Source organism: Syngnathus typhle, linkage group LG10 (assembly GCF_033458585.1).
Source record: "Syngnathus typhle isolate RoL2023-S1 ecotype Sweden linkage group LG10, RoL_Styp_1.0, whole genome shotgun sequence".
Taxonomy (NCBI): domain Eukaryota; kingdom Metazoa; phylum Chordata; class Actinopteri; order Syngnathiformes; family Syngnathidae; genus Syngnathus; species Syngnathus typhle.
In genome coordinates, this window is record NC_083747.1 from 11,654,181 (window position 1) to 11,680,239 (window position 26,059).

The 26,059-nt window shown below is 46.4% G+C and overlaps 2 protein-coding genes across 9 annotated transcripts; both read right to left on the reverse strand.

Annotated features, from left to right (window-relative positions):
- Window positions 1–340: 340 nt before the first annotated feature.
- ptpn6 (protein tyrosine phosphatase non-receptor type 6) lies at window positions 341–8,881 on the reverse strand. 2 transcript variants are annotated; one of them, XM_061289961.1, is made up of 18 exons: window positions 8,771–8,881; window positions 8,013–8,129; window positions 7,554–7,935; window positions 7,376–7,452; window positions 6,958–7,077; window positions 5,672–5,866; window positions 4,256–4,439; window positions 4,077–4,193; window positions 3,857–3,985; window positions 3,627–3,723; window positions 3,323–3,402; window positions 3,082–3,228; window positions 2,721–2,852; window positions 2,493–2,650; window positions 1,660–1,727; window positions 1,422–1,573; window positions 1,068–1,132; window positions 341–639 (listed from the first exon to the last, which is right to left on the reverse strand). In XM_061289961.1, the coding sequence occupies exons 4-18, from the start codon at window positions 7,381–7,383 to the stop codon at window positions 543–545; spliced, it is 1,749 nt and encodes a 582-aa protein (XP_061145945.1). In that variant the 5' UTR covers window positions 7,384–7,452; window positions 7,554–7,935; window positions 8,013–8,129; window positions 8,771–8,881; the 3' UTR covers window positions 341–542. The 2 variants fall into 2 exon arrangements, with proteins under 2 accessions (XP_061145945.1, XP_061145946.1); XM_061289962.1 differs by lacking the exon at window positions 8,771–8,881 and having other exon boundaries at window positions 2,493–2,647; window positions 8,013–8,146.
- A 622-nt stretch (window positions 8,882–9,503) lies between these two features.
- chd4b (chromodomain helicase DNA binding protein 4b) lies at window positions 9,504–23,063 on the reverse strand. Of its 7 annotated transcripts, none has more exons than XM_061289857.1 (41): window positions 22,812–23,063; window positions 22,444–22,609; window positions 21,805–21,929; window positions 21,409–21,657; window positions 21,214–21,329; window positions 20,934–21,033; window positions 20,650–20,866; window positions 20,447–20,562; window positions 20,240–20,363; window positions 19,986–20,158; window positions 19,581–19,826; window positions 19,307–19,510; window positions 19,017–19,228; window positions 18,767–18,898; window positions 18,578–18,677; window positions 18,256–18,447; window positions 17,729–17,929; window positions 17,494–17,631; window positions 17,144–17,265; window positions 16,874–17,047; window positions 16,656–16,797; window positions 16,317–16,566; window positions 16,101–16,225; window positions 15,885–15,977; window positions 15,679–15,820; window positions 15,436–15,605; window positions 15,174–15,363; window positions 14,911–14,940; window positions 14,490–14,576; window positions 13,385–13,476; window positions 13,185–13,318; window positions 12,965–13,109; window positions 12,734–12,890; window positions 12,538–12,620; window positions 12,231–12,456; window positions 12,111–12,149; window positions 11,852–12,016; window positions 11,671–11,779; window positions 11,309–11,441; window positions 11,028–11,223; window positions 9,504–10,920 (listed from the first exon to the last, which is right to left on the reverse strand). In XM_061289857.1, the coding sequence occupies exons 2-41, from the start codon at window positions 22,505–22,507 to the stop codon at window positions 10,718–10,720; spliced, it is 5,916 nt and encodes a 1,971-aa protein (XP_061145841.1). In that variant the 5' UTR covers window positions 22,508–22,609; window positions 22,812–23,063; the 3' UTR covers window positions 9,504–10,717. The 7 variants fall into 7 exon arrangements, with proteins under 7 accessions (XP_061145841.1, XP_061145842.1, XP_061145839.1 ...); XM_061289858.1 differs by having other exon boundaries at window positions 15,186–15,363; window positions 22,444–22,638; XM_061289855.1 differs by having other exon boundaries at window positions 22,444–22,638.
- Window positions 23,064–26,059: the final 2,996 nt, after the last annotated feature.

The following is a 26,059-nucleotide window of genomic DNA, read 5'->3' on the forward strand; positions in this document are numbered from 1 at the left end:
AAAACAATGAAATATTAAAATGCTAGTTAAAATAATTTATTATGCAAATAATTTCAAAATAAAATACAAAAGTAGATTCAAAATTAATTAAATTCTGCCTCACGATTAAGATCACATTTATTTTGTTTGATCTATTTTTAGTCAGACTAAAAAATATTTATTTAGATTTATTTAAATGGACTAATTTATTGATTTACAGTATTGGTTTGGGTGCGAGATCATTTTGCTTTAGTAATTGCTTCTTTTTTTTAACCAGACTCAGTTGTTTAGGCAGTTATTTGAATTTTCATTGAAATTCTTTGACTGAATTTTGTCAACATAGTCTCACCATTCTCGATAGTTCCTTACGACTTAAAATGTTAATTTTTATTGTACAGGTGAAGATTTGAGGAGCAGGCTAAAGTTGAAAACAAAAGATCACATATCATAAAGTATACATTGAAATCATGTAGACACGTATTGAAATTATGTTTAAAGTTTGTGCTGTGAAAGTAGGGTCACATAAATAACACAAGATGACTTCAAAATGCACTTAAGAAATCTTATTTTTTCTTTAACGAGCCACTTTTCTCTGACTTTGGCTTCTTCTTGTCTTTCTTGGCTTTGCTCACGTTCTCGTACACGTCCGAGTCTTTGCTTCTGCGAAGAGAAAAGTGAGAAATTGAAGAAAAAGGCAGGAGGTTCGAGTGTGTGTGCAAACTCTGCTGGCCACATTTAATTTTTGAAATTGACACATGGGCCAAGTCAGACTAATAATCAATCATTTACTAGAATTGCCTTTTCTACGTACAATAAAATCCAATGCAACAAATATGATAGCACTCAAAATAACGTGAATGGATTTTTACACTTAAACAATGAGGCTCAGCTCCAAATTGGAGCCCTGAGTCGCTAAATTAACAGATACTTATGATGTGAACAATGCTCCTCCCTCAAAAAGTGCCAAGCGACCAGAAGCTGAGTCGTGGTTGTCGTCTCAGTGCGAGCTTTGGCTCATCCGTGCCATGTGAAATGCGTCTACGGTCGTGACAGTTCAAACAGGGATCGCATTTTCCACTTTGACTCACTTTGAGATGTTCCTGGTCCCCGGCGGGTGTTTGAGCTGCAGATTTCCATACTCCGTCTCAGCCTCCTGCAGGAGGAGGTCAACACAGGAGGGTTCAATCTATGTTGCGGTTTTCTTTTGAAGCCAAAGTTCATCTTTCAAAAACCGCAGCTGATAAAAGTGTCTGGAGTTCAAATCAGCACAGAGGTTCAAAGGCCAGTTGGATCATTGCCAGACATCAATGCATTGCGTCTGTAAGTTATTACAAAATACATGGGGGAAAAAAAATCTTTGAAAAAATAATCACGTATTGAATAAAAAATATAAAATAAAATATGAAATAAAATAGATATATAATATAGTTTTTCATTCTTACCAAGGAGGCCCCATCTTTAGCCTTGGTGGTCTGGATGTACTCAGAGACGGCCAGGTAGATGAACTTATACTGGGCCTCGGTCTGGACCATGCCGGAGCGCTGCTCGCGCACCATCTGGATGTACTTGGAGATGTCGATGTCACAGTTGATACCTGGAGGCAGTCAAGAGAGCTTCAGAGAACAAACGAGTGCTAACAAAGTCAACGTCATTATATAATTTTTTTTTAATTTAAATTACCTATTGTGTCAATTGTCTCGATGATCATGTCAATCACCACAATGGTGCCCGTCCGACCAATCCCAGCGCTGCAGACACAAAGTAGAATTGGTGGTATGACCAAGTGACAGCGTAAAAATAAAAAAAACAAAAAATTCTACTGAAGCTTATTAACGACACTCGCGGCTAAGCATAAGTAAAGGTCGCAGAGGGATTCTGTTGCGCAACACTGTGAACCATATACAACAAACAGGCCTTTATACTCCCGACGTCACAAGCAACAACATTCCTCAAGGATAAACTATTAGTTGACTCAAACCCTTTTACTCAGCTAATCCTGTAACTAGGATCTTAAACCGTGGCGTCTAAACGAGAGCTTCAAGCTTTGGAATGTTTGCCATAAATACTATTTTATTTTTACATCAAAAAGCATCATAGCACATTCACCATTTACGTTTGTGGAGAAACAACAGTGCGGCACTATCTATTAATTTATGCAAGGACTTTGATAGCCAATCATTTTATCTATCCATCTATCCATTTATTTATTCATTTATTCAATTTTATTTATTTGAGCTCACATTTAAATGGCTCAATATTTGTCATGAGTTCCTCAGGGCTCAATCTTAGATTCACTCTTCTCTCAGTATAGTAATAATTTAGGTTACAGTCTGGATAGAGCCAATTTCCCTTCTTATGCCTATGATACTCTCTCCAAAACCAAACTTTTAAGCTCTTAAATTGATTATCCATGCTAGCAAAACAAAGTGATGCTTTTCTCTGGTGCTAAAAGGAGCAGCGAATCCCATTCTGATTCTGACAAGTGCATCTGCAACTCCCGGCCTCGCGTGTACCTGCAGTGGATGATCATGGGGCCAGCATCAGGATATTCAGCCTGTTTGTCGTTGACTTGTGTGAGGAAGCTGAGGACGGCACCGGGCTCCTGAGGGACGCCGTGATCGGGCCAGCTCATGTACTGGTAATGCCAAATGGTGCGGGTGTGCTTGGGCTGCTGACGTGAGGGGGAGAACGTCAGCAAGTTTACTTCGAGTGCAGCGAGGTCAAAACCCTGCGGCGTCCACCTTGTTCATTGGCGCCAGCTCCAAGACTCGGACTTTGTAATCGGTGGCTTCCCTTTCCGACTTAGAGGTCACAACGTAGCGGCCCACCTCCTTGGCGCTGTCTCTCTCAGGCCAGTATGGCACACATTTATTCTGTGAGTGGAATTAAACATACAGATGTTCAGGATGAACTAGAATTTTTTTTAGAATTGAATGCAATCTTGTTACATTCAAATTGGGTAAAACTAAAAAGTCGTCTTTTAAAACTTGTACTTTAAGAGTCAAATGGCTCATAAAAATAGAGAAACAAGATATAGTTTTTGAAATGCTGATTGGCATTGTTGTGATTTTGTTGTGCGATTTTGACAATTCAGACACTGACCCGCCCTTTCTCCACCTCCCTGGTCGTCATGACGATGACAGCGGTCTTCTCTTGCCACACCATCTGCCAGAAGTCATTGACAGTTGTTGCCAGGCAACCCTGAGTGGCGATGTAAACTTTCGGAGTCTCCGACTCCCACAAGGTGTTCTACAAAGCGGCCCGGGCGAGACAAAGTCAACTTTCGGCTTGTAACTTGCGAGTTGGGCGACCGAGAGAGGCCCGGCAGGATTCAGGGACGTACTCGCATGTAGTTGGCGTTGATGTAGTCTGAACCGACCACGTTGGGGTCAACGTCCTGCAGGATGACTCTGGTGTCATTGACTGTATGGAAAAACTCAAAACATTTACTTCAGGTCATAGCTGCAAGGTTTAAAAAGAAAAATACATAGTGGTGTCTTGAGCTACAAGTTAAATTAGCTTTCCTTATTGAAATAAATGGAAATACAATTAATCCGTGCCAGCCTCCCGAAAAACAACAACAAAAAGACCTTTTAATATAAGAACCAAGTAGAAAAGCACTGAGGGGGGGAAAAAACAAGACTTACAAGGAAGAATATTCTTGTATCTGTTTTTGGACTTGTTCTCTGGTCTCTGGCCTTCCTCTCGACTCTTTTTCACCTTAGCCTCCAACTTTTGAAGAACCTGGGTGCCAGTTAAAAGGATCATTAGCGGATGTCCACTCAAAACACGGATTCCCCCGCCACAAGATGGCAGCCCGCCGCCATTATTGACAGATTCAGTGTTGATGGCGCTGAAGATGACTGACTTGACTTACATCAAACTCCTCCCAGAAGCCCGCCTTGCTTTTCCCACCCTCGGCCTCCTGCTGCATGAGAGTCGTCTGGTCCAATTCTTTCACTCGACTGTCGATGTCGGCCGCGTTCACTCTGGTGGAGTAATACGGCTGAAGGAAACGCACACAGTTAAGACCGGATTCAAAAGTAAACATCTTTGAAATTGCTCCTATTTTTTTGCACTGCAGTTTTCCAGCATACCTGTTTGAGGTGCACCCAGTTCCCTGAAATCTCCTCGATGCCTTTTCGTTTGTAGAAGTCCACCAAGTCACTGAGTGTGTCGAATATGTCCGAGCCTCCCACTGTGTACCGCTCATTCTACAAAGACAAAAAAATTAAAATATACACAACAATACGCAGGCAACCTGGCATGCACACACCTGAAACATGATCTTGATGTGAGAAACTCTCCTCGCTCCCGTTTTGCTGCGCTCGTCTGTCAAGGCAGACAGCACAAAATCTCCCGGCTTGGAAAGCGACTCTCTGACCAGGAAGGTCCCCGACTCGTTGCGAGCGATCAGCATCTTCTCTGCGCTTGGACCCGAAAGGTGGCCGTGATACCACCTGCACACCGGGGAAGCTCAGTGAGGTGATGTGGAGGAACATTAAACAAGGTGAGGAAAAGTCAGATTGGGTGAGTAAAAATCATACGTCAGATTAAGTTACAGTAGAATAAGATTAGATGAGAGAGGAAAAAAAAAAGATTATTAATAATAAAAAAATACAAATGAAATAGGTGTGTGTGTGTGTGTGTGTGTGTGTGTGTGCGTGCGTGCGTGCTGCGAGTGTGTGTAAGTGAATGTACACCCCGCTGGGTTGGGCTTAATTTTAGACCCAGTTCTCGATTTCTTCTTCTGAACTTCCTGCTTTGTGGTCGGAAAATTTCTGATGACAGATTTTGTGGCTAAAGAGGACAAAGTATTTTTAGTTCTCAACCAAACTGGTCGCACACAACCCCCCCCCCCCCGCCCCCCAAACACTTAGCCCACCCCCCAACAGTATTTCATGTCTACCTTTGATGTCACATCGATGCCAATGCTATTTGTGAGTGTAACATTAAGCTAAACATACGTACCTTAGTAGAGTTCAGTTCACTGCCACCACGCAAAGTCTGAAAACTGCTATAGAAATACTGTACTCACTTTATAAAGCTTCACTACAAAAAAAACCCCAAAGAAACACTTCACTAATAAAGAGCAGCCCAGCTCTCGAGCTGAATTTCCCAAGATGAGGCAAAGGGGTGTGCAACAGAGGAAGGCGAGCGAGGAAGGTCTGGCCATCGCTTTCGAGAATGTCAAAACGGCAAGTTTCCAACCGCAGCGGCAAAAGGGAAGTTAGACAACTGACACAGAGAAGGACAGGGGAGTGGGGGGGGGGAGTACTTGTGCTGACAAGCTGAGTGAAGTGTTGACTGTATACACACACACACACACACGCACACACACACACGACTGAAAGTACTCGTGTATGTTTCTGGATGGACAGCATAAACCGACTAAACCGCTACTGGCGGTTCAGCAATGACAGATAACTTTTTTCCACCATTAACGTCACCTTTAAAGAAATATTTTGAGAGGCAAAGTACAAAAAAGTTAAGATAACATCATTGCACACATCCTCTAAGATTGTGTCCGAAATGAAACGAACACATTCAAAGTCGTGTTAAATGAAGGTTTGTGCAAAGTGCCTCTGATTAAACCTAAATCAAGTTCAGATGTTCAGGTAGGCTTCTCCTGAAAAAGTGGCTATTTTCAAATGCTGGGAAATCTAAAATCTTGAAGAACTTTGGTGCTGACCTTTCGGTGGTGGGGTCGGAGCAGTTGAGCGGGTATTTGAGCTCGATGATGGTGCCGTCCTTGTCCTGCAGAATGCCGTTGTCGGCCGTGTAGTATTCCACCAGCTCGGACAGCGTGGCAAACTTCTCCCCGCCGTAGAGGTCGTAGTAGTCGCCCGTGTTCTGGATGCGGATGTGAGTCACTCGCTCGCCCACCCTGAGTGGCAAACAATTCATTTTCATTTAAATCTGCTCCACAAGTTAAGATAAGATTTGATTAATTTTTTATCTACTGTTATTGGTAGAAGTGCTATTTAGCAAAGCACAGTTTAAAAACAGTTTTGCTTACGGGTAAATCTTGATTTGTATGTAGTGTTGCAAAAAAATAAATAAATAATAAAACATTGAGGAAAAGTAGAAAATAACTTTCTATTGTGAAAAACCTTTGTCACTTTTTGGATCATAAAATTCATGATAGTCAGAATATACATTGGTAATAATGTCCAATAAAAAGTCTTATCTACAAATATATATATTTTTTTATCTTTGAATCCCCACACATCACCAAAATAATATTCTTCCATTTTTTTGTCTTAAGAGTAGCTGACGAAATTGAATACATAAAAATGGACTGCTTAAAATGTAATCGACCACATTTGAATGCTTCAGCTACCCAAAAATGTGTTGTTTCGGTAACAGTATGTTGATGCTTTAAAAAGTGCTGAAATAATCATTTGTGTTATCCATGATTTTTCAAATGTGTACTGAAATATGAAATGAAATATGCGTCCTACTCCTTTTTGAGCATTCTTTATTGAATTATTTATTTATGTGGATATATACAGATTTTTTTTCTCAGTTTGTTGGTTTATTGTTTGTTTGTTTGTTTGTTGTACGGCCTTATATATGGCACTTTACAGTGTTTTTTTTTTTTTTTTTAATCTCTTTTTTTGTTTTGGATGTGTTCGAAATAAAGATATCAATACAATATAATAAAATATAATACAATATATAGGCTCCAGCACTCCCGCGACCCCCGTGGGGACTAAGCGGTTCGGAAAATGGATGGACGGATAATACAATATAATATAAAATATGAAACGTTATTTGTCAAACTATAAAATGTGCTTTAATCATGCGTAAAATTAAACAAACGTGTTGAGCTTGAGCAGTCTGCATGAAAGTATTTCTACAATGCCGCCTGGGATTGTTATTAAGACGAGTGATCAAATACGTTTGTTGAACACACACACTATTTTTTTTTTTTTTTTTAAATATGTATTGCTACTTTTTGTTTGGGATTATTACCGGACAGACAGAGAGAAGTCGCCCACATTCTTGCTGGGTCGGGCCAGAAAGCTGCCAGAGATACCCTGAGTCTTCAGCAGGTCTTCGGCCTGCAGGCCTGTGATGTCTCGGTGGAACCACCTGGACGCAAACACCACACAGACGTCAATTCGAGGAAATACGGCAGAACAATTTGGAATGTTGCAAACCTGAGATTTTCATTTTCTTTAAAAGACAGATTTTAAAAAACTGCACCTAAGCCTGCTTGATGATCTCTAAGCTATAAACATAAGAAGCCACCTAAAAATGGGTCCTGCGCTCAAAAGCCACAACACACAAATCATATGATGGACAATCAGAGCAGCCGAGAGGAAGAACGAGAAGGAATGAAAAGAGAGAAGTTGCAAGTTGGAGCACTCTGTCGGCAGCGTCCACTCACCGAACCATGTCGTCGCCCTCGCAGCGTCTCGATTAGAAGACAACTCCAGTGAAGGCCGCCGGAGAGGGCCCTGGCACCTGCACCAAAGCATCACTTTTACATCTCAGTGTGCAAAAAAATAAAAAATAAGCGACCATGACATTTTGTACTTAGCGCTCAAGCATTAAAAGCAAATCACCTGATCTTATTTTTCCCCTTCTGGCTCAACTTGTGTGTGATCGGGCGGGAATGAACATAGAAAAAAAAAAAAAAAGTAAAACCGTCTGTCCTCTTGTCCGCTGTCCCTGAAGGCAAGTGAGCCCGGCTTGAGTCTCGCACTCCCCTCCTCTCTGTTGCTCTGAGCGTGCGTCTGTCTACGTCGTCTCTTACCCTTCCTTCCTTTTTGTCGTTCCTTTCACAAAATAGTGAAAGCCCCAACGGGAACCAGAAGAGCTGACAAAGCCGGAATTCCTCCTTATTTTTGTTATTCCGAATGAGTCACATGAAATACATACTGGAAATACATTTTGGTTCTTCAGTGAGTCTCCACCGAGTTGTTTTCTGTCAACAGTCTATTGTTACTGCAAAAAAAAAAAAGTTTATTACAGCCACAAAATTGAAAATCGATTTTCTTTTGTGTGTCAGGCCGCCTGCCCACCTGTCTGCTGCTACTCTTCTCTGTTGCAGGTGTGTGTGTTTGTGACAACACAAAGGTCAGCGGCACAGTACACTTCCTTATTCTCAGCTCACCGCTCGCTCAGTGTGTATTGAGTGTCTGCATGCAAAATCGTTTCAACACAAAACCTGACTCGAGTTTTCCACCATATAGCAGCATTAGCGTCAAAAGGGTGGAGGTGTTAATTTGTGTTGCATTCACCGGGCGGGCACAACATTAAACATAAAAAAATCTACACACCAGTTCTGTTGTTGTGGTTGTTTTTTTTAAACGATTAAGTTGCATCAAAAAGCACACTTTAGGATAATAAAGCAACAAAAGAGAAAATACAACTACATGAACTAAAATGTTTGGTCCCCCCCCCCCCCCCCCACAAGGGCGAATTGATGAGTGTGTCAAACTTGCCAAATAGGGTGCCAACACTAATCAAAGTTCTTTGTACATGTTTAAAAATATTTAGTGGATCTAGATTGCTCAAAACATTCCTCTTTTTGTTACCATACTCCAGAATGGTTCTCCCATCCAAGTTATAGCTACACATCCCAGGACTTGCTGCCAACAATTTATAAGTGCATCATTACAGTAACTCAAGCAAAGATGTTGACAAATTCCTTAGCTACAATTCTCCTGGTGACCTGTTCACATGCAGTGGGGGGGAGAGAGAAACATACTGAGCTTACTCTGAGACAGTCTGTATTATCTGAACTTCAAAAGAGACCAACATACATTTGTCCACTCACCCACGTCATTGTTCCTCTTCACACAGGACCACAACGAGTCTTGTCGACTTCTCTGCAGGAAATGATGAATTCAGCTCACATTTAACATGATTGCTCCTTTTTGCAGTGTTTCGCCTCCTTCCTTCTATTTTGCCGCCTAAAATGACCACTGGTGATGAGATGATGTTCCCGCCCTGCAATTTGGTCTAATTCTCTGAAATTGCCAGGAGATAATATGCTGCTTCCTGACTCGGTCTTTGGCCAATCTTCCTCTGAAAAACTTAAAAGTGCACATTCTAGAGACAAAAGTATTGAGACACTTCAATATGTATATAATATATATGCACTCTTGTGGGTAAACTGAAATGTTTTCCTTTGTGTTTGCGGGAATCTCTGTTCTAATTAGAAGGCTCTTGCATAGCAAACTCATTCAAGCACGCCTTTACGGTGAGTAATCCATTGATGCCCAATGAGTCAGTGACCCAACAAAATGACCCAATGTCACTCGATCTGCCCTAAATATAATTTATTGCTTTTTTATTTTTATTTTTTTGAGAAAGCTAAAACCGAAAATAAACAATTAATTTCCTTGCAGAATGCTAATTCTAACCCGCACTCACCCAACGATTGCATCTGAAGGTCTGGAGACACGATAAAAGTAATAACCCATTACTTTTGCCTCAATTGCTCATTTCTTATGTATAGTCATTAAAAGTAGAAATTGAATTGACATTAAAAACAAGAGATCAAGATCAGCAGTTGACCTTTTATTGTGGCCCATTGGAAAAACAAACGTGATAAAAACAACAACGCGGTATTCTTAATAACGATACATGTACAGAATTAATTTAAGTTCAAGACTGACGACACCTCCCAAAACTCGCCCCCTTCTCCTCGGGCGTACCTTATTTGGAGCAAAATACAGGAGCTTGCGGGGATTTCAGGAATGTCTTGGGTACTACGTGAGCCGATCAGCAGGCCAGTTCAAGTGATATGACGGGCGGGTATATTGGGATGGAGGTGACAACAATACCTTTGACTCTAACAGGCTTACTCATTGGGACGACGGCACATCCTGCAATGGAGCACCAAATTGGGCCTGTCTCACTGACATATACATACAGTATAATTCTAAACGTACAGTGCAAAAGTGTTGGGCCGCCATGCACACTGACTGACAATTTGGAGCCTTCAGTGTGTTTTAGGAATGCTGAGATTCGAACCAAGAATCTAAAAACGCTGAGACCGATGCACTTAAGCCTTGCCGTGCTGCCGTTTGTCAATGTCATTACTAAAAGGCGAGTACCCGGCCGACGATTTGCATTTATTATTGATGGTGACCTAAAACCTTTGCACGGCACTGTAGTACATACAATTACATTGTCGAAAAGTTGCTTTAATTCGCTAGTTCAATTCAAAAGGACAAATTTGCATTATAGCTACTTTGGAAAGATTGGACAATACTCTTTGTACTTGATTTCTAAATTGAGAATCTTTTCGTTTTGTAATATTCAAATTCACTGATGATACAAAATTCCCTTTTTGATTGGAACTAGTGAATGAAACTAATTTCTCCACAATATTTGATGCAAGATGAACCTGTACATACCATCGACAGACAAACACGTTCAGGTGACATCACAACTTCTCAAGAAAAACAAACAGCATTTAAATGGCATAATTTCCGACAAGGGAAAAGGAGCCAGAAAAATCAGTTCAAGACTCGGCCTCCAATAGTCCAAACACCGCAACAAAGATCCAGGATTTCAGAAATGCGCATGACTCGGCACAGTTCGGCCATGTTTGAGGAGATCCGTATTTTATTACTTCCGGTCTCTGGTGCTGATCCTTTGGGTTCAGAGGCAAGAGGTGTGTGTGCGTGTGTTTGTTCTGAGGAGGACTGACCTGCCTGTGCTGTACAAGGAGGTTAAAGAGGAAAGTTTGGGAACGGAGATCCACTACGTTGGCTCAGCGTGAAACCTGCATCTGCTGCACGCTCTGCGACTGGTTCGGGGCGCTCACATCGGGCCCACGGCTGGCCAGCCTGCTGAGGATGTTGCGCTCTGACATTTGCAGCCGCACGGCCACGGGCGGTATCCTGGCGATGGTCGCCGGGAGGCGTGTGACATCCGCCTTCATGTCGCTCAGCAGCTCCTCCAGCTGTTTGAGAACTGGAAGGTAAAAATAAATAAATAAAATCTGAAGTAATAACTTGGTTGCCACGGTGACTAAAGATTATATATTTATATATTTTTTAAATGGCGTCACTTTGTCTTACCTTTATGCAGAACTGCATTGGCTGGCTTGTTTCCTGACATGGACTCCTTGCTGAGGTGCTGGTGGGACTCGGCCAGACACTCCACCTCACTGAAGCGCGTGTTAAGCGCCATGGAAGGGTGTGCCGGGTCCTCCGTCATGTTGAGGTAGGCCGCCCGGCGTAGCTGCTCCTCGATTACCAACGCTTGCTCCAGTAACTACCAGAGGACCAGGTTTGGCCGGTGAGCACACTAATTGAGTTTCAGCACTCACACAATGACGAGGGGGGGGGGGTCACTTCACCTTGAACCTGCGTGCCAGGAACTTGTTCTTGATTTCCAGGAAGTTGCCTCTGCTCATTTCGCCCTTGAAGGGCTCATTGAGGATGGCGAACCTGACGTCGTTCTGCACGTCCTGCCACCGAGCGTAGCCGTGCCTGGGGGAACGTCACGTTGAAGCCAAAAACAACTTTGTTTGGGAATCGTTGGCATGAGGTTGATTCGGAAGGTTGCCATTCGATTGGGGAAGAACAAAAAACCTCCAGCGGGTTCGATACAAAATAATATTGACTTTGATTTTCAAAACAATGAAACAGTTCAAATTTGCTGATGATTTTCCAAATGTCAACATACAACATTTGATCCAAATGTGCACATGAAGGATACTGTATGATGCCAGCAAGGAGCCAGTAATCATGGCGACGGTGCCAAATCTCAAAGGTTTTTTTAGTGACGGTGGCTGCCCTCTCCTCATTTTGCCAAAGGGAGTGAAGCTCTATGGGTCAGAAAGGTTATGAGACAGGGTTGGAAGGGGCAAGGGGATGCGTGCGTGCGTGCGTGCCCCCACCTGTGAAGCCTCCGTCCGCTATGTTGAACATGAACCTCTGCTTGCTGGCTTTCCTCTTTTCTTCGCTGACATTCAACATGGACAGCACTCCTTCCCTGGTGTTGTCTCCATTTTGAAGTCTGCTAGCGTCCTCAGATTTCACACCATCTTTGCTCTCTTGTTGATCTGCATGAAATTATGAGATGTATAGTATGTCGCACATTTTCTTCACCAAAAGGAGCGCCTCGAACATTTAGAGACTGCATAAACATGTGCGCACCTTTCTCTGGATCCATCTTTTCATCTTTAGCTTCTTCAGCTGAAAGAAAGAAAAAAAAAAAGATTTAAAGCACACTAATGAAATTAAAATAAACGTTTAAAAAAAAAAATACAGCCTCACCTTTTGATCGCTCCTCCGCATCTGTTTTTCCATCCATCTCTTCACCTTTGACATCAGCAGGAAGGGTCTTGTCGGCCTTGTCCTCTCTGTCCTTGCTAAGGTCGTCGGGCTCGCTCCCTTCATCGCCACCTCGTGTCTCCTTCTCTTTGTCCTCCTTAGCTACAGGATCCTCATCTTTGCTTTCAGAGGCCGGTGACTTGTCGGACTCATCTGGGATTTCAATAATCTGAGGCAAAGGGAATGATGGCGCGTTTTAAATGAGGTCAATGCCATTACCGTAATCGATGAGGCGTGACTGACGAATCACCTCTGGCTCGTCCGTCTTTCTGGCTTTGGTGTCTTCGGCATCCTTCTTAATGTCCTCTTTGTCGTCTGATCTTGAGAGATCCTCTGTTGATACAAAGTCGCTTTTGTTAGAATGCATTTTTTTGTTTTTTTAAATGCTCAAATACAGTTTTGAAAGCTTCATGAAGGTTACAAACTGAGCTTCACATCCCCCATACCTGGCACAGGAGTGTTGGGTTGCGTATCGGCGGGCGTCCCACTCGAAGGGGTCTTGGGGTCTTCACCCGCAGCCAAAGCCGCCGCCCTCTTGTTTTCCTCCAGCTCCGCCATCCAAGGCATGGACCACTGACCGTTCACATGCTCAAACTCCTGCACCTGCGGGGAGCAATGCGTTGCGTCACGACGCGCGCTCCATCGGGCATCAAATCGGATGGAGATGAAAGTCCAACCTTTTTTCTGATGAGGGACATGACACCGATGCGGGTTAGCACGTGTTGCCTGGACAGTCCCTCTCGCGGGACGCCATCTGCAAAGGTCTCCGCTCCGTCGGCTCCCGGCTCACACAGGTGCCTCATGAACAGAGACACGTATGCCCTGGGGGAAAAAAATAGCGGAATGAAAGGAGCACAACATATGGACCGCACTTGAAAATAACTAAATGAGCCTCACTTGAATTCCTTCTCAGATTTCCCTCGAAGGTCCCTGACAAGCCACTGGTTGTTGAAAGCATCCTGGGGAGGCATCCCATAGCGCATCACCACATTCAGGAAAGCCTTCCTCTGCCGCGCGTTGAAGCCCAGAACCTGACATCGGAAGCGAATCTCAGTAAGAAGTCGGTGGAAAACAACTGAAGACAAAGTCAAAGTCACCTCAATGTTTCCTCCCACTCGGGCCAGGAGCGGAGGCAGAGGCTTGTCCCGGTCGTTTCGTAACCCTTTGCGGCTCGGTCTACGGGCGTTAGCTGCAGCGGGACAAAAGATCAGTCAGATCATCACGCGGCAAACTACGAGTATTTTACTCCAACAATGAAATAAATGCGTGTTCTGGAACTTAACGAGTGTTTGTGTCGGATGTAATTGTCCTGTAGGTTCCACGGAAAGGATGTTGGACTTACACACAATCACGGCAACCTTGTGCTGAAGGTGCCCCCCTCTCTCTTTTTCTTTGGCCACACGTTTACCTCAACAGCCGCCATTTGGAACACAAATGCTTTCAGGACACTTACAACTGAAAGCAGCACCATTTAATCCAAATTCAGTAACAGCAAGATCTTTGATTAAGGGCAACAATGGTGACAGTAGATCAGCAAAATGTGAATTAGAAAATTAGAGCAAGTGCTAACAATTTAAGTGAACATATGAACAAACTCAACGAGAGTACAATTTGTCTTTTAAAGGCAAACCACGCCCAAGTAGGCGTCGAGCGTTTTCTGTGCCTTGGCCGCTGCCGCCTTCTCCTTCGGCGGACAGCTCTCGCTTTTTTCATCTCGTCTTGCCTTTGTGCGCCCCGAGCAGATGATGCATGGACATCTGCTCTTTTCTGGGCTTAACTTGTGGCCAGTGTAGCTTGCGTCAGAATTGGTACGGATATCTGCAAGGTGGGGGCGGTTGTGAAGCTTGTTAGTAAGGGAAAGCAAGAACTGCAGCTTGAAGATATATGCAGACAATTTGTTTTAGTGTGTTAGAGTGTATATTTTTTTTAATCTTCAAGTCGCTACCGTGAAACCTGAAAGGTTGTACAGTTCCTGGAAAATATACCTCGAAAGTTGAACTCCACAAGAGATCCATCCAAAAGGTGGCACTTTGAGTCTAAAAGTGACTCTAGTATTTTTATTCAATTGGAAACCTTGTTTCGAGTAACTGTTTAAGGTTCCACTGTGCTTTGGGAAATCCCACAGAGCACAGACAGATGACTTATGCAGCACCAAAGGCGACACACGCAAGCCCATAAGAGCATCGACGCGTTTGTGTGTACCTTCAGAACGCTCGTCAAAGTCCTCGTCGCCCTCCTCCGACGCCACAGAATAATCAGACTGGTTGTCGGATTGATCCTCTTGCCAATCTGGGTGCGGGGAAGATGAAAGGAAAAACTCCCTTAACTCTTGGTCACAATCGGATTGATAGTCATGACAAAAACGCTTTTGTTCTTTGCTTTTTTTTTTTTTTTTAAAGATTTTAAAGCTGCTGTCTACAAAAAAATAGCATGCATTCATTGTTTTAGCAAGTTCTAATATCATCACTCTTCCTCAATATGATCAAAGAGCAGACTTTAAATGATGCATCACTTTGGAAAAGATGAATATTCAACTACACCCAGTCCCTAAAACTCCAAATAAGTACAACACACATTTCATGCAATACAGAATGAAAGCCGTTTGAGCGTTTATTCCACATACTTGATCTCCATCTGAAGCCGTTTGTCCTCACTAAAAAAAACAAAACAACAATTCAGCACAATTGTAGGACAACGACGACGCATCAGCACACTACGAGTGTGCTGACTTGTCTTGATCGTACATGGGCCTCAAAGTGGACATCAAGAAGATTGAATAAATGCTCCAAGAGCTTCCCAAACACACACTCACGGTGCAACACGGACACGGACATGAACGACAGCACAGGACAGAAAGAAGAGGTTGCATTATATATGTTTCTGTACCCTGTCTTATACCTCGGTCCTCCTGAGAACCGTCATTGTAGTTAACCGGCTTTCGAGTTCTTTTGCCTTTGCCCAGATTGCGGGCCAGATCCTCTTGCTGCTGCTCGTAGTGATGACGTAGCAGCTTCTCCCAGTAGTCGGGGTCGACGCTTTCCTCCTGCTTGATCACCTCCCGCTCCACTTCCTCCTCCTGATGTTATACAAAGATTGACGTTTGGGTGCAGACTATCCCCGCCGTCATCGGGGCTTTCGCGACGTGTACCTCATCATCCTCGTCTTTGACTACGTATTGTGCAACTTTGAAGGAGCTGAGGTATTCGTTCATGCTCTGGATTTCGGTGTCATCCGTGGCGTCCCGGTTCCGGTCCAGTAGACGATCAATGGCTTGGTCGTCGTAGTGGATCACACTGCTGTCGTCCTCTTTGTTGTCCCCTGAACGCGAGACGAATGACAACATTAAATATGAAATAAACTCGTCCAATGACAACCAGAAAATGCCACCGACCCTCTCCAGCCTCATCCTTGAATAACTCCTCGGTTCCAAATTTGAGAATGTCGTCAAGCTCCTGCTTGGACATGGAACCGGTCTTGGAGCCGAGGCCGGGTCGCACAACCAAGTGGGTGAGCATCATTTTTTTCTTTGCGACCTAATAAAGGAGAGACAAATGAGCAAGGTTGAACTGTACGTAAGGACGTTTTTCTTTTTTTTACCTGTGTGATCCTCTCCTCCACGGATGCTTTTGTCACAAAGCGATAGATCATCACCTTCCTGTTCTGGCCGATACGGTGAGCTCGACTGAATGCCTGCAGCACACGCACATGAATACAACAGTTTAAACCCCTGATTTTTTTTCCCCCCTAACCTACAGAGGCAACTTTGGTGCCCTAGAATTTAATTACTTGACTCGAGCCTGGGGGTCATCATACCTGGATATCATTGTGAGGGTTCCAGTCGGAGTCATAAATGATAACGGTGTCTGCGGAGGCAAGATTGATGCCCAAACCTCCTGCTCGAGTTGAGAGGAGGAAGGCAAACTGTGGAGCGCCGGGAGCTGTTGGAATAAAAAACAAGACGGATGTTCAAAACATGCAAACCGCCTCATTTCAGTACATAGGCAATAATGTGAGGGATAAACGGTCAACCATTAAAGCGGTCGATGGCCTCCTGCCGCATGTTGCCCGTGACCCCGCCGTCAATTCTCTCGTATTTGTAGCCCTCGTTTTCCAGGAAGTCCTCCAGCAGGTCCAGCATTTTGGTCATCTGGGAGAAAACCAGCACCCTGTGACCTCCTTCCTTCAACTTCTTCATCATCTTGTGCAAGAGCATCAGCTTGCCGGATGCCTTGGTCAGAGCCAAGCCCTCGTACATGCCGTTGGGAAGTTTCGGAGCCTCCTGCCACGAGAAACGATGAGATGGATTTGATGACGTGTTCGCGTTTCAGCCGTCCGCGCGGCATCGTAACAACGAGACACGGGTCGTACGGTAGCGGCAGCGGGAAACAGGTAGGGGTGATTGCAGCACTTTTTCAGATCCATCACCACGTTGAGCAAAGAGACTTGGTTTCCTCCTCCGCGGGTGTTCAAGGCCTCAAAGTTCCGAGTTAATATAAACTTGTAGTATTTCCTAGATGGAAACAAGAACAACAAATTAGTTTCCAGAAAGAATCATCAACATCGTGACTTCCAAACTTTAGACTGACTTCTGCATGGGGCTGAGCTCCACTCTGACAATGAGCTCGGTCTTGGATGGCATGTGCTTGAAGACGTCCGCTTTCAGCCTCCTGAGCATGTGCGGGCCTAGCATATCGTGGAGCTTCTTGATCTGGTCCTCTTTGGCGATGTCGGCAAATTCCTCCAAGAAGCCTTCCAAGTTGCTGCGGAAGAAGAGGGAGGAGGAAAAACAACGTTGAGCCAAATGAGGGCAATCTACTCATGCGACACGCTCGGGGCGAGGATGTGCTGAGGCTGACTTGAATCTCTCTGGAGTCAGGAAGTTAAGCAAATGGAAGAGCTCTTCCAGGTTGTTTTGAAGAGGCGTGCCGGTCAGCAGAAGCTTGTGTTGCAGCGGGTAGTTGTTCAACACTCTGAAGAACTGACAGAGGGGAAGGAATTAATCAGCAACGGAAAATACATTCGAAATTGAAACAAGCTCGACTCAACATGGACGCATTTTTCTTCATTAAAAATATCGTAGTTTCTGTAGGAAAAAAAAACAGTTTTTATTTACCTGATCAATATTTTTGCTCATGGTTATCATACCACCAGAATGTATTATCGGGCAATGCCTGTATAGAAGCAGTAAATGAACGTGTGTGGTCACCTTGGACTGGTTGTTTTTCAGCCTGTGAGCTTCGTCCACAACCAGACAGGCCCATTCGATAGAGCCCAGCACAGCCTGGTCGATGGTGATCAGCTCATAGGACGTGAGGAGGACATGAAATTTAACTGTGGAGTCTTTCTGCAGAGCAGAAATCCACGTGGAGAGAAAAAGCAGAACCTTTAGGCCTGGGAGCCACACTGAATAGTTTCAATATGACATTTTGTGTCTTTCTCACCTTCATCTTGGAAGCCTTCTTCCCACCTCGGATGGCATTCCCTTCGAAGGAGAACTCGTTCTCTCGGATGACAGCCCTGCTGTCCTTGTCACCCACATAGGTGACCACATACATGTCCGGGGCCCACATCTCAAACTCTCTCTCCCAATTGATGATGGTAGACAGAGGTGCGCTAACCAGGAAGGGACCTTTGGAGTGACCCTGATAAGCGAGTGAGGGCAGTGTCAACATTTCATATTCAGCCTGCAATCAATTGTCTTGCCCTGCCTTTAGGACAAAGCTCCTGACTATGAGCTGCTCCCCTGTAACGGGCAATGTTGCTCTATGTCCAATGTGCGACCGCCCCAACTGACACTGACGGACAGAGGAGAGCCAACTGGACAGAATAAAACCTTTACTATGGTACATTGACCTACAAGTTTAACATAGTCGGCAACCAAACTTGTAACATTGTTACAGTTACGTAACTTCGAAGTCAGTAAGTAACACTGTACTAATATGAAATATGCGTCCCTTGGGTGTCTCACCTCCTTGTAAAGCGAGTAGAGGAAGACAGCGGTCTGGACAGTCTTTCCTAAGCCCATCTCATCGGCCAGGATGGTGTCGGTGGCCTGCGCCCAAGAAAACCTGAGCCAGTTCAGGCCCTCTAGCTGGTAGGGGTGAAGAGTGCCCCCAGTGCTGTCCAGGTAGTCAGGCTGACGGTCAAACTTTATGGTGGGCTGCACGAGGAAGCAGAGAGGATGATGAATACCACCAGCATTCACTTTCCTGCTCCTTCACTTGACAACACTGAATGACCAGCGAGCAGTTGCGAACCAAAAAAAGCAAATGTTTGGGTGGAGAACTTACGTCTACCACAGGATTAGCAGGTGGACGCTCCGTCTTCTTAATTTTGACAGGCTTCTTAAGCTTCTTGCCAGGTCTGCCCTCATCACCAATCATCAACTCTCTGGTTTGTTTGGAAAAAGCATGTTGAGTGCCTCTTGGCTCTATTTCAATTCAGAAAGAAGTCCGGTACGCAAGCAAGCCTGCGTCTACCTGTGATTCCAGTAGGTCTGCTTGTAAAGGTCAAACTCTGGGATGTCCATGTCTTCGCTCTCCCACGTGGACTGGTCGTAGGCCAGATCTCGCCATTTGATCAGGTAGTGCACGTTGCCCTTCCTGTCCACACTGAAATGGAAAGCGTGAGATCATCTGTCCGCTTCGAGCAAAATCAATAATCCAGGGTCACGGCGAGGACATTTGCATTCACTAATATTTCACGCTAGTGTCTCAAGCGTTCGTTCACCTGTGGTTGAGGATGCGGTGTATCATCAGCCACTCCATCTTGACTCCATAGCGGTAGAACTCCGCCTCCATGTGGACAAAGAGCGGATCCTTGTTCTTCCTCTTGGTGCTCTTGTCGTCGTCGCCCTCGCCGCCAAAGTCAACAGGCGGCGGCTCGTCCATGTCGGTCTTCCTCTGGTAGTTGCGGAACATCACCTGGCAGTTCAGCTCCAACTGGTGAGCACAGGCATGAAGGTTAGAAGGTGCATCGTAACAACACGGATGTCCAGCAGCGTCAGGAGAGGCGAGCACCTGGAGTTCGAGCACCCAGGAGCAGTGCCAATAAGACATGTTGCACCATTTCACAAAGAACTCCCTCTCCCTGCGGCCAACCAACGGTGGGGGATCGGGAGCCTCAGCGGGCAGGTCAGAAGGCCGGGGAACGGGCGTGGGGGCAGGCGGCTCTCCCCAACGCCATGTTAAGACCTTCTGGACTTTACCCTTCATCGGTGGACACTGTCAACAAGAGGAGAGAGAGTCGGTGTTGCTTTGGCTGTCTCTAATCGGAGGAGACTTGATTGGGTACCTTGCAGCGGGGGCAGATCCACTCGCCGTTGGGGATCTCGGGGAGAGGCGGGTTGAGACAGTGGATGTGGTAGGACGAGGGGCAAGTGTCGCAGCAAAGGAGCTCCCCTCCGTCCTTGCACACCCTGCAATACTCAATGTGGTGGTCGTCCTCTTCCTCGGCGCCGTCGTCCTGCCTGTCGTCCTCGTCTTCCACTTCGGCGTCGGAGAGCTCCTCCCTTGCCTCCCACTGGATGCCCTCCTTCTCCTGGTGTGTCAAATCAAAGGTAAAGATGAGGGTGCACGAGTAAGACATCTGAGGTAAGTTTCCTTTCACTGTGGTCGCTACTCCATTGGCGTCAAAGATTTCTTTGTTTGTGTGTCACTTCGGAAATTGGCCCGAGTTTGGAACTCCGACAGTACTCACGCAGTGTGGGCAGCTCCACTTGCCCTCGGGGGCCTTTTCCATGTCAGGGTCCAAGCAGACCATGTGATAAGCCCTGGGGCAGGTGTCGCACAGAATGATCTCTCCTCCCTGCTGGCACACCTCACAGTAGTCCTGATGGTCCGTCTCGTAGCCGTCGCCATCCTCCGTCTCCACTGGTTGGAGGGGGGGCACACGTGAGCTGACGTTCTGAGCCGACAATAGAACAAAAGACGGGTGGGAGTTTCACGCCGCACCTTTCTTCTTTTTCTTCGAGCTCTTGGACTTCTTCTTGCTGCGGCTGCTGCGGCTGGAGCCCTCTGACACGGAGAAGTTGCTTTCGTCAAAGTCGCTGTCCACATCGGGCTCATCTTCATCGCTCTGAAAGGGAGAAGAGCGACGTGCTCAAACACCGTTAACGTCGGCAAAAGACAAGAAGACAAAAAAGTGTCAAAAAATCTTACCGAGGAGCGCTTTCTCTTGCTGTTTAGGCCACCAAGTTTGATCTTGAGTGGAGCCACTTTCTTGGGTTTGGGCTTCGGTGGAACTTTAGACTTGGATTTTTTACGAGCATTAGGTCCTGAGCCGGAAATGAAGAGAGGGGAATACATGAATGATTTCAAACACAGGCCAGGATGTTTTCTCACATGGCCCTCCGTGCAGTTACCTTTGCCTTCTTTGGTTTTTGCCTTGCGGAGAGGCGGCGGCGGCGGTGGCGGCGGTGGCGGGGCTGCCACCGGAGCAGCGGGCGATGTCTGAGCGGTGACGGCGGCAGGGGGTGCGGCACCACCATCGGGCCCTCCGTCCGTCCCGGCAACCACCATGTTCTCCACAGCAGCTGCCACATTGGCGGCTGCCAAGGCTGCATTGGCGGAGGCGGAGCCCTGCAAAGGAGACATCCGGTCAGGAAGTGCTTCAGTCATGCGTCATTGAATGGATTCAATGTGACACCTTATGGGGATTGTTTGTGCTAAACTCTCTCCACTTGGCCATCATTAGCGTCATCATCTTGGACACAGCAATTTTGGGGTTCTTGGCTGCAATCAACGGCCTGAGGAGAACAACAAATGTCAAGTTGGCACAATGAGTTTTCATTGATGCGTTCCGATATTTATGTTTTAATAATAGTTACAAAACTGCATGGCGTGATTCTAAAAAATAATTCTAATATTTTGCTGCTCTTCAAGAGGGAAGGTTCAACGTTGAATACAATTTGGTACAGTTTTCACACCTGACAAACTGACTGAAGGCCTTGTAGTTGGTGAGTGAGTTGTAGTCTTCCTGAGTAAAGGTGTGGTCAATGTCTTTCATGCCCCAGGCATCCAGCATCTGTGAGGAGCTTTTCGGCTAAGGTTGGAAAAGGAGTGGGGAAGACGCAAATCAACACCGCCTTGTGGAACGCGCTGTGTGACAATTCCCAGTTTACCTGGCAATCATCATCGTCATCTTCGTCGTCATCTGGCTCTGGATCTTTGCGCTTGCTCTTGGATGAGCCCCCTTTCTCCGCAGACCCGCCGGACTTCTTCTTGTCTTTGGTCGAGCTGGAGCGTTTCTTCTTTTTCCTTCCCGGGGCGTAATCGCTTCCATCACTGTCCGAGCGCAGGCCTCCCTCATCCAGGTCCCGCTCTGTTGCCTCCCCTTCAATGAGGTGCTCAGGAGAGCTCAGCGGCAACTCCTGTTTGTATGGAAAGAACATTGAAAACAGACATTTTTGTTTTCTTTCATTAATTTGTTGTTGAATTAACTATGCCCATGAGCCATTGTGACAGGTATGTGTGTATGTATGTATGTAAGTATGATGAAAATGTGAGAACCAACTCACCTCTCTGACAGCTCTCTGCCTCTTGTTGCTTCTGCTCTCCCTGCTGCTCTTCTTGGCCTTCTTCTTCTTCTTGGATTTGGGAGCCTCTTCTATGTCAGACATGATGTCTTCGGCCTCGTTGTCGTCTGCAGGTGACACTCAAAATGCTTGTCACTTTATTCATTCCCACGTTTAACCTCTATTTGAAGTGTGTGTGTGTGTGTGTGTGTGTGGGGGGGGGGGGGGGGGGGGGTAGTGGCGCAGGCGCAAACATGCACGCCCCTGCAGGCTGGAGAGTGGAGGAAGAGGAAGGAGGGGGGTTGGGGCGCGTGCACAGTGGCGTGCACACACAAATCCGCGTGCACGCCTACCGTGTGGCACAAAACACCAGGGTTGAACAACTTGTGGGCTTTTATTCTTTTTTTGCACAACTTTGACAGTCGGCGGTGGTCCCCTCGGCGAAAGCGCGCGTCAAAATTGTAAATAAGGAAAAGGAGGGGGGACACCTGCACGTGAAGTTAGCTTAACTAACCTATCGTGACCGAGGCGACGGGGAGCTAGCTCGGGCTAACACGTTAGCCTCGCTTTGAAGGCGACCCCCCTCCCCCTCCAAACATACACGCACTCCCCCGGTCAAAACAAAAAGAAGACTCAGCTTACCGTGGAGTAACGAGTGCTCCTCGGCGGCCCCGAAGTCGTCCCTGTCATCGTCGCTGCCTGACATGTCTCCAGTGTGCCCCCCCACCACCTCCTCGCTCGAATTAATCCCTCCTAAAGCTCTCACTCCTCGGTCGGTCGACGGGGGAGGAGGGAAAATGACGTGGGACTGCCGGAGAGTGGACCGAGGTGGGTGTACTGTCCAAGGGGGAAGGGAGGGGGCGGCTACGTTTTTTTTGGGTTTTTTTTTTTTAAATGGCACTGTGTTTACAATATGAAACAAGTTGGCTAATTAGGTTTAGACACACTACACAAATGACACTCTCAAGTTGGAACACGACAATGGAAAGTTGAAGCCGAAAAAGGCCTACCTTGACACCTTGGAAACTTGCTGCGGCGTGCTTGTGCGGTCCCAGGTCGAAGTGATCTCTCTCTCTTCCGTGCCTCTTCCCACAACTCGGCACGTTTTAGTCAATTTAGTGTTCATTCATTAGGGGAACAAACGAAAACACGATGCCCTGTCCTCTCCCCCAGCCTCAGAGCTTAGCTAACATCCTCGCGAGCACACAAAGGGGGCCAGACATCCCATAATAATCCCCCCTCCCCTCCCACACGCGCGCAGGACTCTGCATGGTTACCACGCAACCGACAGACCATAATACTCGCAGGGCCCAGCCTGCCCCCTCCCTCCCTCTCTTTGACGCGCGCGCGCGCTCTCACTCGCACGCATTCACGCGCACGTTACCCACTCCAAGACATACATGCCCAGGGCCTCGGAGCCACCGCGTTGTCATGGCGACGCCCCCCGCCCATGCGTGCCTCTCCAGACCATAATATACTCCAAACGAACTACATCCCATAATATACTACACTTTTAAAAGGCAAGGAAATGGGAGGGAAACCATAGTCTCTGGAGGTAGGCCCAACCACCACCAGTGACAGCCCATAATAGTCGCTGAATGAGCATCTACCTGGGCTGACCAACAAAACAATTTGTGCTTTGTGCAAAAACAATGTCCGCCACTGTGGCCACCTATGATCCGGTTCAAGTCAATGAGGTCGGATGGTGTGCAAAGAAAAAGAAAACTTCAAGGACCACAGATCTCAGGAAGGCCTAAATTTGGAGTGAACGTTTTTGACTGGGTTACGTCGTTCGAATGTACTGCAAGGTCGTACCAACGAGCAGGTAGAACGTCGGTTAAATGCTAAAAGGCTTAGCATGTTTCCCATAATGCAACAGTCATGGGAAAATACTGCTTTTGGCATTTAGCCTCCATTTTGCTAATAGGTTTGAGCGACTTTACCAAATGTGGTTCACTTCACATTGGCAGTTCCACGCTTCCGGAAAAATGAAATAACTGATTCAGCGTTGTGAGGCGCCAGCAGTCAGGCCAAGACTGTTTGTAAACCAAAAAAATGTGAAATCAGAGATCAATTTTGAAATGCATATTAAAAAATTGTTTGTACACGGTGACGTTCCTTTATCTGTAATTTGTATTTCTACAGCTTTCCGCTATAACAGCCTACCCGTCAGTCAGTGCGCACACTTCGCTTAGCAACAAAGGCCGCGTGCGACTTTCCGTCCGCCTCCTCCTGGCATCTTAGCCGTCTTACTTCCACCTCTCAAGCACCCCCCCCCCCCCGCTCATCCCCCCTCCCACCACCACTGCACTTTTCCCTGCCTAACAACACGGCCGGCATCCCATAATATTCATACACCGCCGCGCGCGTGGCTCTTTGTCAGCGGGAACGCGCTCTTGCGTGACGCAGTGTTCCTCGGATGCGTAGGTAGCAGGTGAAGGTGACTTGCAGGGGGGGGGGGGGGCTCTATTAGTATTCATATTTTGAAATGATTATCATCTTAACAGTCACCGAGAGAACACTCAGCGGTCAGGCTGGCTCGTACTTGGTGGGTCTGCTGCCATTTTTGTTGTCCTCCTCTTGAGACATGATGTTGAGCATAGAAGTGTCCCAAAACTTTCAACCACCTTTTGAAAGACTCGACGTGTTTCTGGTTATTGACAACTAACTGAATGCTGAATGAAGTTAACAAACCAGCCTATCTCCCGCGCGCCATTTTGAACGAGGATGGACTCCCGCCGCTGAAGATCGTGACCTTGCGCACAAAGGTGACAAATAGACTCATTTGATTGGACGCCTTGTTTTGATTCAGGACGGCGGACTGTCCTGGGCCACTTTCTTTCAAAAGAATGAATAAATGCTTCACCGGGCTTTCATAGCATCCTCCATTTCCTCATCAGGCCTTGCAGCCCAGCTACAGTCTATCGGCAGCGCATGATAAAATGTCCACAAAATGGGGGAGAGATAAAGATTTCAAAAAGAGGGGGGGGAAAAAAAAAAGATGGGGTGTTATTTACGAGAGGAGGTTGAAGGAAGGGGACCGGTGTAGCAGAGGCGCCGGACGTGACAGCGGGCCGCTCATCACCATGGCGTTGCCGTGGGCGACCGCGGAAGATGACGTCACCGGGAGGAGGGGCCACACAAAGAAGGAATATGACACGAGGCCGGAAAAGCATGGGAAGATAGGGAAGAATTTCGTAAGGAAGCGGGTGTCACAGGGTTCAGGGTGTCACAGGGTTCAGGGTGACAGGACCAGCGTGACGACGGCCAGCGTGGCGACGGCCAGCGTGGCGACGGCCAGCGTGGCGACGTCTGCGAATGTTTGATGGCAGCGGCGCAACGACTGATTCAAGCAAATGAGCCCCCACCTCCGAGTCATAAATACGAGCGGGACAAGAGCCGTTTTCGCTTTGTTGGCGCGTCAGAGGGGAGAAAAAAAAAAAAAAGTCACTACTTGATAAATCCATAAAATCCTGGGATTTGAACGGCCTCTGGCAGAAGTAAACATTTAGGGTCAGCGAGGCCTTCTCTGCCGGTCCAGCTTCAGAAGCGTCGCAACCCAAATTCGACAATTTGTGCCATTAGATTGTTGGGATTTATCGTCGCTTGTCCTTTCCATTCATTTCGCAGCGGGCTCTCCGTTTGCTTATTCCTCAACAGCTGCCAACAGCAAACGATTTTGAGAGTCAATCGATAAATTGCGGCATTTGCTCCGGCGTTGTCAAGTGTCGCTTTACGGCCCCTTCCCCTCAGCTAATGTAAATGGAGCCGTGGTCCACGTCGGCGGCCGCCTGTATCCCTCTGCCCGCTTTTTCCTCTGAGCCGGCCGGCGTGATTTATTTGCCTCAGTTCCAATATTTGTCGGCACTGTGTTTTCCTCGCCTTGTCCAAATGTCACCCCTTCTTCCAAGACAATATGGGGGAGCAGGAGAGAGGGAGGGCATGTGCGGGGTGGGGGCACGACGAGATGGTTAGGTGGGGAACAAGGAGGGAAACTCGTGAAAAAAAAAAAAAAGCAACAAAGTTTGGGAAAATTAAACATACGCTAAGCCGAAGCTGCGCTTCTCACGTGTGACTACTGTACAAGTGCTGTGTCATTGTTTTGCAAGAACTGCAGCAACACTCCACCAAAAGCAGGAAACTTGCAGCGGAAATTTCCCCCAAGGTAGAATATATTTAGTCTTTTTGAGTAAAATGCTGTTAAAGTAATAGAAAGTTTCTTTAATTGAATAAAATACATCAAATATTTTGAGAAACA